General features: G+C 41.7%; 1 protein-coding gene across 3 annotated transcripts in view; it reads left to right on the top strand.

Annotated features, from left to right (window-relative positions):
• Window positions 1-19,973, top strand: part of kcnn3 (potassium intermediate/small conductance calcium-activated channel, subfamily N, member 3) — an 84,306-nt gene that overhangs the window by 8,511 nt on the left and 55,822 nt on the right. For 2 of the 3 annotated variants that reach the window (XM_086038396.1, XM_086038394.1), the window contains 2 exons: window positions 836-1,253; window positions 1,538-2,625. In XM_086038396.1, coding sequence (XP_085894522.1) covers window positions 1,567-2,625 — 1,059 coding nt within the window. In that variant the 5' untranslated portion in view covers window positions 836-1,253; window positions 1,538-1,566. The remainder of the gene's footprint in view (window positions 1-835; window positions 1,254-1,537; window positions 2,626-19,973) is intronic. The other variant, XM_086038397.1, reaches the window with a different exon arrangement.

Below are 19,973 nucleotides of genomic sequence, written 5' to 3'. Positions count from 1 at the left end.
ATATGTTATATTTATGGCTCACAAACCCCTGGCAGTCCTCAGTCTCCAACTTGACAACCACTGGCCGACAGGCACCAAATATAATTGCATTACGATGATGGTTTGTTTGCAAAATTAACTAAGAAAAACAGGCAGGATTAACATTCACTAATCAAGCAAAAGAGTGAGTTGAAAAACAGTATTTCTTGATTTTAATCTTCTTTTTTAGTGAAATTTAGTGTAAAACTAATATTGCGCCGTCATCTAATGGTCGACAGTGGAATTACACCCAAAATAAACAGGCGGCAGAGCAAAATAGTTAGGAACTGCACAGGAAAATTCTGCAAACCAGAGATGGTGGGGTTGTGCGATTTTTAAATGTTATTGTATTTTTTTTATTATACAATGCATATTATAAATATATGCATTACCTTATAAACAATAACATAAAATGTAATCTTCTACTTAAATGTAATGTATTTTAATGACATGGCGAGATGCAGAGTTTGCACTCTACAATTCGGTGTTGATCAATATTAAAATATGCCATCATGGTAGAATCCATTCCGGTGAAACAATATGACTCTGATATAATATTCCATGATGTGTAAATGCATGTCACACAGATCGTGGCCACCTGTTTCTGCCTCCATCCAATGGGAGCGAGCGGGGGTGGGGGTGAGTCTGAGGGAGGGAGGGCAGAGAAGTTGGAGGAGAGAGTGAGAGACGCTCATCCGCGTCCACGCAGAGCCGTGATTGAGTGGAAGCACACGTATTGAATCACTTGGCTCACGCCGACGTGCGCACTCATTTTGGGGTGTTTTTTTTTTTGTGTGTCTAACGCGGGCGCGGACAGAGACGCGCAAGCCACAGGTTGACTGACACACCTCGATATGGCTCGTCGTCCGCGAGCGACCACCGTGTCCGGCGGCGACGTCGTCGAAGTGGGACCCGCGGATGGCTCGCCCGGGATGGGGAAGCACGCCGAGTGAAGCGCCTCGAACGAGGAGGAGAGGAGAGGAGAGGAGAGGAGAGGGGGCGTTGGAGCGTCGGGACGCCGTGCGCAAAGCTCGAGAGGCGGGTTGGTGGACTTGTGGAGGAAGCCTCATGCACGGAGGGGAGAGGGGGGAAGAGAGACACAGAGAAAGACAGACAGAGAAAAAGAGAGAGGATGGAATGGCTGTAACAACATGAAAAAGAAAAAAAGTGGGTGGTCTGTCTTCATCCAGCCAAGTGATACAACACATCTGCTCTGGGGGAGTGGAAGAAAAGAGGTAGGTAGAAAATGTGGCAGGGGTCTGGTTATGTCACACTAAAAAAGTAGGTTATTGTTTTGATCTCACATAGATAAGCTTCTCCAGGAGTCATCTATCTCCCAGCAACCGTAACAACCTGACACACCTGACATGTTGTAGTAAATATTGCTAGTGCATGAGTAATGTGCTTTTCCCCTGATTGTGGGCAATTTCCTTCATCCAGTCTCTTCAGGTCGCTTCCACCTGATGCTTCCTGTGTCTTCAGAGGCATTACCATCATTGTTTGTGTTTGTCTCCACCAGACAAGAGGTACACGGTCACAGCTGTGACCATGGAGCCTCCCCCCTCTCTGAGCCTGGCTCTCCTCGGAGGCAGCGAGGACGAAGACCAGCGTTTCCTCCTCCCCCTGGCGGGCATCTCCCACCCCGCGGCCCCCGGCGTCCAGGGTCCGGGGTCCAACCACTCCAACCACACGGCGCCGTCCGGCCTCGGCCGCCTCAACGGCAGCAACCCGTCGCCGTCCCCGGCCGCCACACCGTCGTCCCTGCCCAAGTTGTCGACGGCGGGGCCGCCGCCCATCCCCAACGCCTTGCACCCCACCAACACCCCACTCTCTTCCTGCTTGGGCTCTCAGCACAGCCTGAGTGGGGACAACTCTCCAATCTACAATGCCCTCTTTTACTCCTCCCACTCGCCCTCCATGGATCGCGAGAGGGACCGGGACCGTGAGCGCGGGTGCAAGCACAGACAGGCCAGTCCCCTGGTCCACCGCAGGGACAGCAACCCATTCACCGAGATCGCCATGAGCTCCTGCAAGTACACGGGCGGCGTCATGAAACCCCTGAGCCGCCTCAGCGCCTCCCGAAGGAACCTCATCGAATCGGACAGCAGCAGTGAAACCAAAGAGGGCGGGGTTTCCGCTGTTGCCGGGGCGACTTTGGCCGGGGGTCCCGACCGGCAGCGAGAAGCCCCTCCTACCTCCTTGGTCACCCAGTCCTCCACGAATCAACCGCCGCTCCAGAGCCCCCCAGAGATTGTCATTTCATCCAAAGAAGACTCGCCGTACCCCAGGGCAGGATATGACATCGGCGACACCACGTCCAATCAGATGTCCATCTACCACCAGAACCACGCGCTGGTGGAGAGTCGCCGGGCGCAACCGGGGAGGGGCGCCAGTCAGGGTGGCTCTGGGACAGTGGGACCCGGGGCCAGGGCCTGCACCACCAAGGCCCCCAAACGAAAGAATCAAAACATTGGCTACAAACTGGGCCATCGCAGGGCGCTGTTCGAAAAGAGGAAGCGATTGAGCGACTACGCTCTCATCTTCGGGATGTTCGGAATTGTCGTCATGGTGATCGAGACGGAGCTGTCCTGGGGCGTCTACACCAAGGTGAGGCCATTTGTTTTTTCATCATGTCTTGATGATGTCCAGAACATGTAGGTCCAACAAATTGGGGTGGTCCAAAATATCTTAAAACACAACTACGCATGCTTACATGTTGATGCCAATAAACGACCAGCATAAAATGAACTGAAATATGATCAAAATTTCTCTTGGCACTGATCTCTTCTTTTTAGGAAAGTGCAACAATCTATTTGGACAAGGGTCCTGTAGAAGTGCATTAGGGAAAGTGTAGTCTCTTGTTTTTATAATGGTTGTTTTTTTGTTTCTGACTTGGCTCGACAACTAAAACCTGTGGATTGGACATTTTGAAACATGTCTATAGCAGCAGTGAACTAAAATACCGTTTGTTGCATTATGGGAATTGCAAGCTCTAGTCTTGGCCGAAGTTGCATCTTCAACCCCTGCTTGTGTGGGTTTTTCATCGGGACTCCGGCTTCCTCCCACATTAAAAATACCATGTGTGTTAGGTTCATTGAAATCTCAGAACTATCCATAGGTGTGAATGAGAGTGTGAATGGTTGTTTGTCTATATGTGTCCTTCAATTGACCATTATGGGACATTTTCAGTCCCAAGAACAGTTTCTGCTGTCAATATGGTACAAGCTGCTGGAGAGCCATCCGACTGAAACTGACTGAGGACAACCAAGACAGGATGTGGATGGATTGTCTTATGTGCCATAAGGCCGGTAGCAGCTTTGACTTGCTTTGTACTTTGTAAATTGCAACCTGTTGGTTTAGTGTTTTCATAGTATTGTCAAAGAGTGATTAACTAATGCCTCACAGGTTTGATTCTTGAACTGCTCTGACAACTTAGATGTGGGGCTTTTTCGCCGGCTATTCCTGATTTCTCCACAACCAAAGCACAGTATGTTGCGTCTTGACCAAAGTCCGGCTTTGGTTCCTGGGCACCCCACAAGTTGCCGGCCACTGCTTTTGACGGACGGCTAAATGCACAAAAATCATTTTCATGAAGATACAATGAACTACTGTGGAGATGCATAATGGGAAGTCCAGGCTCAACTCTTGATATTGGCTTTGAGACTACAAACTGTGATTTTAAGACGTTTACACAGCAAGAAACTGATCACTGTAGAATTGCATTATGCGAAGTTGGGAACTGTCGGTTGCAGTGTCATACCTTTTTCGAAAGGTGTCAGTCAGGTTTACCTGGCTGCTGTGGAAACTGGCTGTCCAAATGTCCGATAACATACTTTGGAGTCGCACATTGGGAAATGTAGGTTGTAGTCATGGCTGTCCTGCCATTCGTTAGTCTGTCTTGGAAGGTCAAATCCGAGGTCTTGATGTTTTTAAATATCTTTATTTAGCAAAGAATCAATTAAATATTGTGCAGTTAGTTGTACTGGGGGAAGTCTATCTGGCTTTGAGACTACACAATGATGTCCGTCATTTTTGGATGCTGTTTACAGTATTTTGTAAGGGTTCCCTGAAACACTATAGAGTTGCATCATGGGAAATGTATGTCATGATGATATCAGAAGATTTTACCTGATTTTGAGCCTTAGAAACTGGGTTTGGTAACTTTGGGATGCTGTTTATTTAGCAAAGGTTCCAGGGGATATTATAGAGTTGCATTATGGGAAATATAAGCCAAAGTTTTGGCTGTGTGGCTTAAATAAAGAAGGTTTACCAAGTTTAGAGACAACAAACTGTTGCTTTGACATTTTGAAGGATGTTTAACTATCAATTTTTCAATGAACTACTGTACAGTCAGATGTATTATTGGAAATGTTCTCCATGTTGCCGTAAATTTGTCCAAAGTCTTTGCTAGGCTTGGAGCCTACAAATTTTGTCCTTTGTAGCTGCTTATTAGCAATTATCAATTGAAATACTGTAGAGTTGCATTATGGGATGTTTAATCTCAAGTGTATTGGCCAGTTGATGTAAAGAAGGGTGTCTTGGCTTCAAGACTACAAAACGGGGGAGTGGCCATCCCATCCATCCATCCATTATCGATCCCGCTTATCCTCACAAGGGTCGAAGGGCGTGCCGGAGCCTATCTCAGCTGTCTTCGGGCAGTAGGCGGGGGACACCCTGAATTGGTTGCCAGCCAATGGCAGGGCACACAGAGACAAACATCCACACTCACAATCACTCCTAGGGACAATTTAGAGAGTCCAATCAACTTACCATGCATGTTTTTGGAATGTGGGAGGAAACCGGAGTACCCGGAGAAAACCCACGCAGGCACGGGGAGAACATGCAAACTCCACACAGGGAGGCCGGAGCCGGGATAGAACCCACGACCTCTGAACTATGAGGCGCATGTGCTAACCAGTCGACCACCGTGCCGCCCGGGAGTGGGCATTTTGATAATAATAAATAATGGCAAAGAACCAATTAAAAACTGTAGAGGAAATGTAGTCTCTACCCTCATGGCTGTCTAGTTAATTTCAGCAGGTCTTACTTGGCTTAAAGACTAGAAATCAGGGGTTTGGCATTTTGAAATAATGTCCAAAAAACAGTTGAATATTATATAGTTGCATTATGGGACATGTAGTCCCTGGATTAAAGACTTCGAATGGTGAGTTTAGTATTTTTGAATAATGGCAGAGAACCAGTAAATATGCAGCAATGTTGCATTATAGGAAGTGTAGTCTCGAGTGCACGGGCCGCATAATCTTCTGTAAACTGGGGCCACTTGGTTTAAAGGCTTCAAACTGAGGATTTGACATTTTTAGATAACAAGGAACCTAAAAACTGTAGACGTATTGTCTCAGGTGTACTGGCGAATTGACATCAGCAGGGGTTACTCATCTTAAAGACAAAGAGTGTGTCCGGTCTGGCTTTTTGAAATAACAAGAACCAATTAAATTCCGGGGTGTTGCATTATAATAACGATAATAGAGTTTATTTCTATGCGTCTTACGAGACCCTCAACGACACTGTACATCAATAAAACAACAGTAAAAACGGAACAGAATCAATAAAACAGAAATACAGGGCAGTGCTGTTGGAGTGAGTAATTGATCTTGAATTGGTGGATTTTGAGTTTGGAGTTTGGATTTGAAAGAGCTAAAAAGAGTTGCTGAGGTCTGACAGCAAAGAGTTCCAGAGCGGCTGAAGGCCCCGCTCCCCATGGTACTGAGATGGACAGGTGGACCAGTCAGGTGAACGGAGGAGGCTGTGGACTGGAGTGGAGATGTGGAGAGGGTCAAACGGGTCTGGACGGCCAAGGTTATGAATGGCCTTGAAGGTGTAAAGCAGCACTTTAAATTGAATTCTGAGTTTGGCCGGGTGCCAGTGAAGTTGTTTTATGACGGGGGTGATGTGATGGAAAGAGGCGGGTTCTGTGATGATGCGTACAGCGGAATTCTGGACCAGTTGAAGTTTATGGAGGGACTCGTGTTGGGAGCTGAAGAGGAGAGAGTTATAGCTGTCAAGACGGGAGGTGACAAGGCAGCGGACATGGATATGGGTGTGAAGGGGGGCGAGGGAGGGGCTGAGGGAAGTTTGTCCCGAGCCCCACTAGTAGGTGTCAGCAAGCCTTAAAGTGGAAGTCAACGCAAACATTTTTTTTTTCAAGAATATGTTCTATGCAAGCCCACTAGTTGTAACAAGGCATTCTGATAAATATTGCGTTTGTGGAATAAGTATTAATCCACTCGTTTTTAGCCATCTCCGGGGGCGGCCATTTTGTCTTCTGTCGACTGAAAATGACATCACATCTGCTCACAACGACCAATCACGGCTCAGATTCAGAAAACAGGTCAGCCGTGATTGGTCGTCGTGAGCAGTTGTGATGTCATTTTCAGTCAACAGAAGACAAAATGGCCGCCCCCAGAGATGGCTAAAAATTAGCGCATTTTGCTGCATAATTTATATTCCACAAACGTAAAATTAACCAGAATGCCGTGTTTCAACCAGTGGGCCTACTGGGAACATATTCTTGAAAAAAATATGTTTGGGTCGATTTCCCCTTTAAAGGCGACAAACAATAGGTTTGCCTTTTTTTTTTGTGCCCAGACCAGTCAGTGTGTGTACAGTATCAACTGACGTTACCCTCCTGGGAAACAACAAACTGATGCTACGGTCTTGTGGAAAATGTTTATCCTGCAAGGATCCAATAAAATGTTGCATCATGGGAAATGCAGTCCCCTGTGCGCGAGCCACTCGAAATTACGGGAGCAGATGTTTCTACCTGTGATTATCCATTTCAATCTGCTATTTCAGAGACTCCAGTGTAATGGCGACTTACTTTAGCAGCTCTTTGGGTATGACAAGAAGATGGAACGAAGTATGATGAAGTTGCAGGGGTCGGATGCTGGAGGTGTGTGCACAGTGATGTAATACCATGACAAAGAGGACAACGGGGTGGGCATTGTAGATTATCAGTAGGAAGCCAGCATCTCATTTGTCCGCGTGATGGTGAGTGTAATAAGATGAATCGGCCCCCAGCAGCTATTGTCTGTTTATCTTGGCTCGTCCCCGCGTCCTTGTCCCGGCTTTTGTTTTAGCGTGACATAGCACAAAAGGTCGGCCGTGGGCTCAGCTAATAAAGTGGAAGCATAACATCCAGCCGCGCGGCGCATCACCTATGGATCAGCGATCACACGACGGATGTTGTGGACAGGTAGCCGCTCGAGATTTTGGCGAGTGGGCGGGTCTGACATCTTCCATCTGGCGGTTAAAAGACTCTCCATTATAATTATTGCAAGGAAGATTTGCCCGTGTCATTCTCCCAACCACGCCGCATTTACAGCTTTTAATCCCCATTCATAACATTATAACCGTCCTTGACTCTTTTTCATTAGGGGAAATTCACGGTCTGAATTGTTTCCCTTCATACATTTTTGTCTCTTTTCTTCCTCTCTGTCGGTCTGCGTGATCTTTCTGTCTCTTCTCTATTCCGACCGTCTCTTTATTTGGCTTTCTTTCTTTGACCTCACCTTTTTTTTTTTTTTTTTTTGCCTAGTTCTCCAGTGGGCGTCAAAGTGGAGGAGTGTGAGTGGAGGAGAGAAAGGAAAGGCTGTGTGTGTAAAGCGGGTCTGACGCAATAATGCTGCAGGCCTGATTTAGGCTCTCAAGCTCTGAGCAACGTCGCCACGCACATCGGAACAGGAAAGCTTGGGCCAATCAATTAAAATCGATCGACATTGGTGAATTTGAGTGCGGAGAGTGCCATGTTTGCCGGCGTTATATTATCCATAAGAGTACTTCTGAGGTTTTCTTGCTTTTTAGCTCTAGCTCGCAGGCTACAGTTTGCCCACCCCACCACTGATCTAATTTGACTTGTGCAGGCTCTTACCTGGATAAACAAATGGAAACAAGTCTACAGGGTGTTTGGAAATGGCCGAACCGGACGGGAGGTGAGCAGCTTCAAGCAACCCTTTAAAGCCGTCTTTGAGGTGGTCTTCAATGATGATTGGACTATTGATTATTGATCATCTCTCACCCAGCCTCAAATGGCACCCTGCAAATGGATTCTGCCTTTCAGCTGCTATATTTTATGTTGTTTATTGACAACTTGTGAGGAACTCGAATTGGAGCGAATGGTTTCGTCAGTGTTTACAGCCAATAGAATTACAACCGCAATTTATTTAAGCACACTGTATTCATTTCACAACATTTTTTTTTTTTTTTTTAATCCAAGCATTAATTGTATTATTGTTGTTGAGCAGGTCCAGCTGCTCCATGTAGTGTCCAAAAATAGAGATGAAGAATAAGAATGGAACTAAAGAGGGTGTGTTGCCTGTGTACACGTGCATGTTACTGGAAGAGGGCAAATACTGTACACACACTGACTGGTCTGGGCACAAAACCGAGCACACAATAGAATGAGATCCTATACAAATACTTCTTTTTATGAAGATGATAATGCTCATTTAAACTGACACTGTCTGAGAGGTACTTTGCTGTGGTGTATTATAACGGGGTTACAATAGTTTTGGAATCATCATTATTGTTTTTATCTCATCGAGTTTTTTTATTTTTTTTAAAATTAGTTTTCAGAAAGTTTTTATTAGTTTTAGTTTTTTTTTTTTTAATGCCTCATTTTAGTTGAGTTTTTATTAGTTTAATTAGTATTAGTTTGTTTTTTTCTATGTGTACTTCTTGTGTGTAAGATTAAAAAAATATATGTCAGGGAAAGTATTGTGTAGTAAAACCTCAACAAAAATATTATTTTAAAAAACAACCATCCACAAATCAAATACTGGTATTATATAAAAGTCCAGAGACTTTGAAGTACAATAAGTGAAGTGCATACTACTGCTTCTAAAGCAAAATGTATCACAATGTTAACATCTTAAATAAAGTCATGGTCTCGCTTCCCATCCCTACTTTGCTAAGTTGCCAATTTATTTGTTTCTTGAATTCCTGTTCAGAAGTTTTTAACTGTGCACAAATTTAAATATCTATGTATTTTTAAATTTATTAGCCAAAAAAGGAGGGCACTTAGTTATTTCATTAGTTTTCGTACATTAAAATAACCATGGTGTCCAATTGCATCATAAAACCATTTCTAATGTTTTGTCCAATACTTCCTCCAAGTTTAGCTCATGTTGAGTATGCACACATTGTACATATCGTTTCGCTTCTTCATCAAAAGAAGCCGAAGCTCATTACAAAGTTTGGATCGCAGATGATTAGATTGTGTTCTAATTATCCAATAATTGGGCTTTTTGCAATTTACAGTGCTGAACGATGAAATAGTTCACGGGTAGGAAAAAAGTGGCCCTCTGGCAGAATTGTGGGTTTTCATACAAAAGGAGGCTTTGAATACTCAGAGTTGATTTGTTTGTATGCCGTGTGTGCAGTCTCTGCAGCTTGCTTTATTACATCTCGCCAAAACTGCACAACTGATTTCCATTCATCTTTTGTGGAGGGCATGGGCCAAGGAAGAGCCCATTTCCTTTTTATGAAGTTCACAGAAATTTGATTTGTTCATTAATGCACAATGGGCAATTTATTTTTGTCATTTCCGTCCAGTTCGCATGAATAATGCATGAATATTATTTAGCTTACTTAACTCTGACATATGTAGAATACAGCAGAACCTCTAAGGTCGAACACAACGTGTTCTTGGATGATGGTCCAGTAGAAAGTGATTGAAATATTCCGCTTCACAGTCAGGCAGACTGTCACCGTCATGAAGCCTTTAAAACATAGGTGGAGACAAAATATGGAATCCGTTTCCTTAATTGAGCCAACTGAGCATTTACATCACTATTTACACGAGACCTTTGGCAGTTAACAATTCATCAAAACAGAGACGTCAAGCTGTTTAACCCGAGCTGGCTGAAATTGAGTATCAAACCAAACATAAAACAAAGAGAATTACACGTTGTATATTTAAAACAACCACATAACTCTGCCTTAAGGTCCATTAGCTTAATGCTAACACGTAAAACAGTAGCCTATGAATAATGCTTCAAGCCTCAGCTAATTGAACACAAACAATGCAGCAACAGCTGTAGACAAACAAAATAATGATACTCACAGGCATATATTATAGAGCCCAACTGATATGGATTTTTTTGAGGACGTTTGTTTGAATGAAATTCTGATAACTGATTAATTGGATGAATCATTTAAAAAATATCTAACGAGTAATGTTCTTTTTTTGGTCCCATACGCTTACAACAGCAAAGATATAAATTATAGGCATAATATTTGACTGTTTTACATTAATTGGTACTCTAATATTTGTTTAACTTTACAACCGAGAGAAAAATTGACCAATTTTTATTTTCTGTTTTTTTTTGGTGGTGGCGTGGGATATATGAATGTTATTATCTTTGTAGTATGTGTCAATGTGTTAAAAAATAAATCAACAGCAATCTGCAAAAAACATCAGATTTTTGTCCATTTTAAAATCGGCCGATTAATCGGTCAGGCCATAATCTATTCTTTATCACCTGCGAAAAACACATTACTAAAGCTTACTGAGTCACTTACCATAGTTCGTCTTCATTTGTGTCTGCATGACTGTATTATACTGTCCCCGGTGGCTAAGTCTTGCACACCAGAAGGAGCTGCAATGAATTCATCATGATGCACAAACTTTTCGATTCGTTACATTATATGTCATGATATAAGTGCTGTATGTTTTTGTCAAGTACAATATTATAGACTGATAGTTTCTGTATTCCCCCAAAAAACACACTTTTGGAAAAATAAAAAAAAAAAGAAATACATAAACAAAAAAAAAGAAAAGAAAAATTTTACATGAACTGAGCTCTCATGAGGCATATTTTCCCCTGAAATTTCGATAAAATTCGGATTTTGGTGTTGGTCCAAATTAAGATTGTTCAGATTTGACAGAGGTCTAAACGCTATTGAGTTCCACCCCTATACAATTGTCTTTAACTGTAAATGTCCTGGGCTCACTTGTCACTGTCAGCAAGCCTGGCACCTTCCAATGTAGCCAAACACCAATAAGAGACTTCTTTTATGAGATTCTATTACGGGATTTTCGAGCGACAGGTTAAAGTGAGAGCTTGGCGGTTTGACACATGTCTCTATCTGAGAATAACTGAAGCTGCACGTACACTCGGGACTTTAGCGTGAGGCCTGTCAGATCAATACATCATTGGAAGAAGGCCTGCGTGGCTCCTCGGTGGCCCCCAGGCCCACCGCGCCATGTCTCAGGCCCGCTGATGAAACACTACAAGCTATTCTTGGGGAATGCACAGCTGTTGTCAATATCACCTGTCAATACACGCATACTGTACAGATGGCTGCTGCTGTGCGTGTGTGTGTGTGTGTGTGGCGGAGCAGTGTTTTTTCACATCAAAAGAATCAGTACCCCACAAAATACCACCGTATACAAATGAATACAATGGAAGAAAACCTGCAATGAAACATATCAATGGCTATCAAGGTGCAGTTGACTTGCGCCGAAAGATAATCGTCGACGGTGGGAGGTTGGGGAGTCGTGCGGCCTTTATAAGGTGAAAAGTAATCGTTGACGGGGAGCACGGCGGACGGGTGCTTGCGGCCGTGATGGCCAGGACCAGCCGAGAAATACACTGGCCGTTCAGGAAAATTCAAATATTTTCCCGACATTTCCAATGGCCCCTGTCAATGTGACTTCTTAGTTCCCTGTGCAATAATAAAGATAATCTCACATTTTGTGTTGATGGCGTTTAATAGCGATTCGTATTCGATTAGACATTGACGTGGTCACTCCACAATGTTGCGCACGTCCATTTTTATCTTCTGGGGATCTACGTGACCTATTAGTTTCCTACTCAGTACTAAGGATGATCTTACATTGTGTGAAGATGGCGGTTCACTACCATTAGTCTTCTCGTAGTCTCCTTCTCCACACTTAAAAGAGGGTGCTTATATTCCTCCCCTGCGGGATCCTAAATATGTCTCCATGTCCCCGAGGGGGAGTGAAGGGTGGGGGTGTAATTTCTACCCCAGCAGGCTCCCCTCATTGCCTCCCTTAGCCACATCCCTGCATCCATGACATTTCTGGCAGACATTTCGTGGGCGACATTTTCCGGCTCTTTCTTCCAAGTAGCCTGCCGGTCGCTCCAACAAAAAGCGCCAGGGAATTAAACTAGCCGGTCGTTGACGTATATATCCACTGGGGAAGTCATCAACCGCTTCAGTACTTGTGTGCCACCTCTCCTCATTGTTATGGTCCTCCTCCCCCTTCACTACGCCACCTTCAGGCTTCTGAGGGCCACGGCATCCCTCAGGTACTGTTGCTAACTGCTACAAATTTCGCCCCCTGTAACGAGACATCTCATTACATCTCTCATATATATATATATATATATATATATATATATATATATATAGATAGATAGATAGATAGATAGATAGATAGATAGATAGATAGATAGATAGATAGATATTAGAGGACTGAAAAATGCTGACCTTATCCTGGGCCAGCTAGCTGACCCGGTGAGGACAAAATCTAATTGGTTAAAGAAGCCAGGTGGACAAAGCAGAACACTGACTCTGAAATCTGATTGGACAAAATAAATAAATAAATAAGAATCTATCTCCCACAAACTGTACACCTACAGCAGTGTTGCCAAGCACCAAGAGCAACACTATGGAATAAAAGGGACTAGGGTGGAGAGAATAAATGAATAGATCATGAAACGCATTTTAGAATTGAGGTTGTAAATGAAAGTCAGAGTTTCTTCTGATAATGTAAAGACCAGCAGAAAAGGCGTTGCTGGTCCTGAAAGTTCACCATTTATTGTGTGTTGGCCACATGGGTGTGTTTGACCTCACATCACCCACCTGTAACGTAAACACTGATTTGTATGCTGGAGGATTTTGTCTGTGTTCAGCTCTGTCATGTTAGCTCCCCTGAATGCACCTGCCTTGTGTGTGCATGCCATACAAACATGGTTTCTTTTGTTTTCTTTGAAATGGAATGGTGTGTGCGCGTGTATGTGTGTGTGTGTGCGTGTACATCGGCGCTTGTGATGTAACTCTTTAAGTTGGAGTGTGGCGAAAAGTCAAGTTTGGCTTTAGTTTCAGTCTTCTGAAGTGATGAAAACCTGGCTGTATGTGTGTGTGTGTGTGTGTGTGGGGGTGTGTGTGTGTGTGTGTGAGTAAGGTGCGGCTAAGGTGACAATGGCCTCTCTGCCTCCCGCCTGTTTCCCTGGAGACTGATTGCAAGAAAGCGCCACTTTGACAGGAAGACAGCCTCAAGGCTAACTCATTCCGACACAATCGCACGTACTCACATTCATATTTATCAACAGCAGCACATGTAATCAAACACTTATCGACTTTGTCTATATCAATGTCCCCCCCCCCCAAAAAAGTGAAGATGAGGAAGATGTTTCCACTGTTGCAGCATGTGTAAAGTAGGCCATCAGTGAAAGTTAGCCCAAGTTGATAGACGGAAACGCTAACGGAAGGTTTAAAATGATAGGCGGACTGGCCTATGGACGAATTCTATTTCGTCCGGCCTGATAAAAAGGCAGATAGACAGATGACGGGAGGGTACCCAGGCTGCGGAAGGAAGGCGATAAACGGACCGGGAATTTTTAGTTAAAGTTACATTTTTTTATTTTTATTTTTTAAACTGAAAACAAAATCCATCCAGACTTTTTTTTCAAATTACAGTAACTACAGATTTTAAGTATAAAAAAACCTTCTCTTTCTTTTATGTTGAATTAAAAAACGTTATTCTTAAAGGGGAAGTCAACATAAGCATATTTTTTTCAAGAATATGTTTTATGCGAGCCCACTAGTTGAAACAGGGCATTCTGATAAATATTGTGATTGTGGAATAAGTGTTAATCCACTTGTTTTTAGCCATCTCTGGGGGCGGCCATTTTGTCTTCTGTCGACTGAAAATGACATCACAACTGCTCACAGCGACCAATCACGGCTCAGATTCCACGAACAGGTCAGCTGTGATTGGTCGTTGTAAGCAGTTGTGATGTCATTTTCAGTCGACAGAAGACAAAATGGCCGCCCCCAGAGATGGCTAAAAACAAGTGCATTTTGCTGCTTAATTTATAATCTACAAACGCAAAATTAATCAGAATGCTGTGTTTAAACCAGTGGGCCTGCTGGGAACATATTCTTGAAAAAAATAGGCTTGGGTTGACTTCCGCTTTAAACATCACTGTTAAAAATGTACGTCCAACTAAGTATTGGCAAAACTGGTTGTCAATTTTATGTTAAGTGGGGTTGTCAGCATCTGTTGAATGTAACTAATAAAGTAACTTGTAATCTAATTTAGCTACTTTTAAAATCAAATAATAAGTAACTCAACTGAGTTACTTTTGAAATCAAATAATGTAACTGAGTTACGTTTAAAATCAAGTAATCAATAAAGTAACTAGGTTACTTTTTAATGGTGACTGTATGTTACACAACATTTTGTAAACTACCATTTTAGAATGACAGATTACAAAAAAAAAACAAATAATTATATGTTATCAACTTTTTTGCCATTGAGAGGTTTAGCCCGGGCCTTTACCTTTGCCCTCAGGAAATGCAAAGCATGCTCTAATTGGTTCAGATCAGGTGACTGGCTTTCTCAATTCCCTTGCCTTCAAAAAGTATTGAGTTGCTTTCACGGTGTGTTCACAGTCATTATCCATCTGTCCTATCAGTTTAGCAGCATTAGGTTGAATGTGAGCAGTAGTCCTAAACGCATCACAATTCATCTTGTTACATCATCAATAAACACCAGAAGAGCGTGTTCCATTAGTGGTCATGTATGGCTGCTAATGTCCATAACACTACCTACCATGTTTGACACATGATGTGGTTTGCTTTGGATCATGATCCCTATCTTCTTACTTACCTTCCCATGATTCTAATACACAATGTTGATTTTATCGATCCCAAGTATCTGAACAGTGGATTTTTTTTCTATCAAAGTGTAATTTCCTTTTCCTGTTCTTGAATGTTCACATAATTGTGGTTTGCGCCTTGTTGTAAACGCTCACTATTTACATCCATGCGTGCAACCATAGATTGTACATTTTGACAACCTTCTCCCGAGTGTTTTTGACCAATGTTTGTTGTGAAGTGGTATTTCCTCACTAACAATTCTGCAATCATCCACTTTAGCTATCTTGAAAATGGTTGCACTCTGCACAAGGGCTGTTCGATTTCGCCTAATAAGAAAATCCAGATTATTTTCCCTCAAACCCGATTTTACGATTACGATTTCTTTGTAGAATAAAAAATAATGAAAAATAAAGTATTTTGAATGTCTTTTATTTAAACTTAATTTGTCTTTCTTTGAACTAAAAAGGCCAGTCAATTTAATTTAATACACACAGAACAATCCATTGGGATTAACAGCATTTTACTTGGTTCAGTTCTATTCCAGGCAATTTCCAAGTTTCAATCCTGGGCTCCTAGCTCACCATCGACCTGGCCAATTCCGTCAGTGGAGCATACGCTCCACTTCCTCACTCACTCGGCAGTCGGCTCGGCTAGTCGGCTCCTGCAGCAAACAATCCCCCACATGTGTCATTTTCTCCTCGGCCAGCAGATAATCGCTTCCGCATTTAAGCAATTGGATTGTACCCGCTACTCACGTGAGCGCATGACAAACACGGAAGTAACCACCGGAAAACAGAGATCTTAATACGAAGAGAAGAGTAGCAGAAAGTACAAATACAAAGAGAATGTACAAACAGAACACAATACAGAAAGTACAACTAATATACGCCAAAAATAACAAAATCGAACGTGCCAATTTTCAAATATCCAGAAAATTCGGTTACGGTTCAAAATCGCTTAATCGAGCAGCCCTACTCTGCACTATATGGTACTTTAACATGTCACATTCTTTGTGAAAGGCTACACTTCAATCACATGTCGAATGTTGTATTTCAAAACCGTATTGGGGTATATTGGCAAAAAAATGGAAAAATTCGAAATAATTGTGGAGCTAACTGCATGCATGCGTATCACATTCGGTTTGTATCATAGCCTTGTACTGAAATATTGTGGTTTCACAGTTATCACAGTATTGCATTTACAGCTGTAAAATGTATTATTGTTATTATTAGCTTTTACCCCCAGCTAACTGTATGCGTGTAAGTAAGAAGGTGTGTTGTTGGACTGCTCGCAGCAGAAAGTCAACAAGCTTTCTTTTTTGCCTTTTATCTGTCCAGCAAGATGTCGAACAAAACACGCTTACACACAATTGGCTTAGCAGTAGGGGAAACCCAAATTTGTCTTTGATCACCACTCGTAATCAGTTAATTGATCGATCACAGGTTGGGCTAGTTCTCCCTTGTATCTTACCTTCTATCTTTAGCTTAAGCCCTTTTGACAAGTCTACGCTTTGGGAAGGCCTGTTTGTGTTTCCAGCGCGCAAATCAAAGTCCATGAAGGAAAACTTGGAGGCATTTGGTGTGGAAGAACACCCACTAAACACTTTTTGATGAACTGCAACAGAGATGGTTCAATATCAGTCACTTTGGACCCTCCAACATGTTGCAACTCCATATTTTGTTTTAGACCAGATCTCCCAATACTTTTGTCCATATATTATGAGTGTCACGTTGTGAATTGAAGGGCCACCAAGAACACAAATGACACTTTATAGAGTTACAGTATGTTGTGGTTGTTAATGCTATTAAGTCATGACATCCATCCATCCATCCTCAAAAACAAAAACTTAACTTCCGTTCAATCCAGCTGTGATTCATTTGATTATTTACACCTGTAAAGCTTATTGGCTGGTTGCCTGGCAACTCTACCCAGACTGTTGAAACACTTGCAGCCGTCAGTGCAAGCTCATGTAATAGATGACCCGAGCTATTCGTGTTCTGTACACAAAGAACACGCAAACCGTGTGTGATTCGGTTGACCTTAAAGTGACAGCGGCCAAATCATCCACTTGGTACATCGTATCTTAAGAACAGCGTGTCTGTTGTTGCCAGGCCAATTGTGGATTCTGTGTCCAAAATTCGCTAATGCACACTTTTGATTGACACTGTCAAAGAGGTATTAATTCTATTTGAGATCATGATATATTACACTATATTTACATATTGTACTGAACGTATCTAAATGTATTATTGTTGTTTTCATTTTTTTTTATATCGATAAAATAATACATCTAAAATTAGAACGAATAATTTGAATGAATAACTGAAATAACAATAATAATCATTATTACTTTATTTATTTATTTATTATTTTAGCCTCACTCATGTCACCAAAGTATTATACAAAACACCTTGTAAACATACCGTGGATATAAAAAGTCTACACACCCCTGTTCAAATGCCAAGGGAAATTATTTCAAAACTTTTTTTTTCTACCATTAATGTGATCTATAACCTGTACAACTCGCTGAAAAAATGTTTTTGGGGGGGTGAAGTAAAAACAAACAAATTGAGATTATGTGGTTGCACAGGTGTGCACACCCTCTTATAACTGAGGATGTGGCTGTTTTCAGAATTAACCAGACACATTCAAACTCATGTTAAATAGGAGTGACCAGCCCCAGCCCACCCTCCCTTCCATCATTTAAACTGCCCCTGATTAACCCCAAGTAAAGTTCTGATGATCTAGTAGACCTTTTCAGACATTTTTTTGTTCTCTAGATGAACCCCCCCAAAAAAGAAAGATGTGAAGAAGGAAAGAGGTTAAAAAAAAGACAAGAAAACGACATTGTCTTTTAATATTAACCATCTATGCACCATATTTTTGGAGTACAGTTGTACAGTTACACCACTTCCAACTACAACCAAAATAACAAACACTATTGTGAAATTAATCTCTGACAGTGTCAATAAAAAGTCAGCATTATGTACAGCCATATATTATAATACATTTTTGTATTAAATCTGATAATATTGTGCAGAAATGAAATGAATACTGCTTCATTAATACCTTCATATCCCCCTATGAACCCTCCTGAAACTTCAAATAGCATCCAGGTGACTCCTACAGACCCAAAACAGATTTTTACTTTAAAAACAGTGAAGAAGAACAAAGGCAGAGCGAGAGAGGAAATAAAATAAAGTAAAATAAGGTTGCAACTCGCTGGTGTGACGGTGTGTTTACAGTCAGGCCGCTGAGCTGGGTATTTTTCTCATTAACAAGACAAGCGGCGCTTCCTTCGCAGCCACTTTGCTCCAGTGAGCACAAATGAGATGTTTGCAATGGGGAGAGTGAGACAGGAAAACAGGGAAATAAAAAGCAGACGACAGCTTGAGCTTTGAGCCAAAAATCAGCCAAAGTGTTGTGCGCTGGCCCATAACAACAACCACTAACTACTAACTCACTGTGTGAATTATATACTGCGTACAGTCCCAAACTCCCGTCTTTGACTACACCTCCTTGGTCAGCAATAGAAAAAGAAAATCATTCAATTAATAGTCATTGTTTTGTCCTGTGTATGAATTGTCATTATTGTTACAGCACATGATTTTCACACAGATGAGATATCTTATTTGTTGAGGAATCGAATTTTTGTTTTTTGTTTTATTTACGAATATCTACCTCTGCCCAAAGTCAGCTGGGATAGGCTGACCCAACCCAAATGAGGACCAGTGCCATTCAAAATGGGAAGATGGATAAAGCTTATATGAATGCTCTAAACTCCTGTTTCCTTTTCCGTGTCATATTACACTGAGTAATTCTGCCAGCAGGAGTGTCACCACAGTGGTCCATGTGGTCAAGGTTATTATAGTTAATAGAGACAAAAACTAAATTGAAATAAAAAATGAGAGAGTGCTTGAAAGAAAACGATAACTAACTGAAACTACGTCTTACACTTATGAAACTAACTATAATTATAGCGAAAATGTCCTTCGCTTTCGACTCAATTAGTGTGAAATAATATCATACAGAAGCTTTCGGCTTTTATTTTAAATGTAGTTATTTCAGTATTGCTGTACGTCCGCATTATTATTACACAGTACTTTAACTTTTTTTCTTACACTGGACAAATACTCCATCTGTAAAATACTCTATAAAAAAATGAATAAAACTAACAAAAACTAAACTAAAACAAGGCATTTAAAAACAGACAAATAAAATCAAACAAACCAGCTTTAATAATTAATTAAAACTAACTGCATTGAATGAAGAAATGTCCAAATGTAATTAAAAATGAATTGTAATGTTTTAATTAATTAATTAACTAATATAAATTCTGATCGAAAAAAATCCAGAACTATTATTAACCATTTGTGGATATGCTGGACTTCTTTAAAAAACAAACTAGTTGAGACTGAATGAACAGCACCTCTGCTGGTTGAAGCCAAGAAGTGCACTCCATTTCAACTCAATTGCGTTCAGGCTCAATTAATACAATAAATCCCACACAATCAGTCGAATCAGTTCATACCCATATTACAAGTGACGTGAAAATGAAGACACCTTATGTGTGTTTACATACAGATGCATTTCCACTTATTTGGGCCAACACGCACGTTTTGGGGGAGCCGCAATAGACACAATAACACACTGACACACTCTATTTTCCAGGACACTGACTCGCAATATATATTCATGAACCAATGCAGATTGTGCTTAATCACCTCATGAGGGAGACTCAGTAGTCAGAGACTAAATTAAGACTCCTCCTGCACGCTCGCGTGAAGCTTTGATTCGGGCAGTAAGGGCTACATTACACCGGAAGTATTCACGGCAGCGAGGTTGCTTTGGAAAAAAAACATTTGGTTGTCAGTGTGGAATAAAGAGGAAATGAACTCTAGCTAGACTTCTACTACTTTAATGAACTAATCATAAGCTCTGTTCAATTACAATATCGAATGAGGCTGTAAACCCCCCTAACACATCTAGCAGCACAACTCAGAGCTCATGACATCAAACAGGAGAACAAGTTATTAACTTTTATTAGGATTTGTTGCGGTCATTACTCATACAGTGGCACATGT

This window comes from Filicampus tigris, chromosome 8, assembly GCF_054856515.1.
Source record: "Filicampus tigris isolate MCC_2025a chromosome 8, RoL_Ftig_1.0, whole genome shotgun sequence".
NCBI classification, from domain to species: Eukaryota; Metazoa; Chordata; class Actinopteri; order Syngnathiformes; family Syngnathidae; genus Filicampus; species Filicampus tigris.
This window is presented reverse-complemented; position numbering and strand designations above follow the sequence as displayed.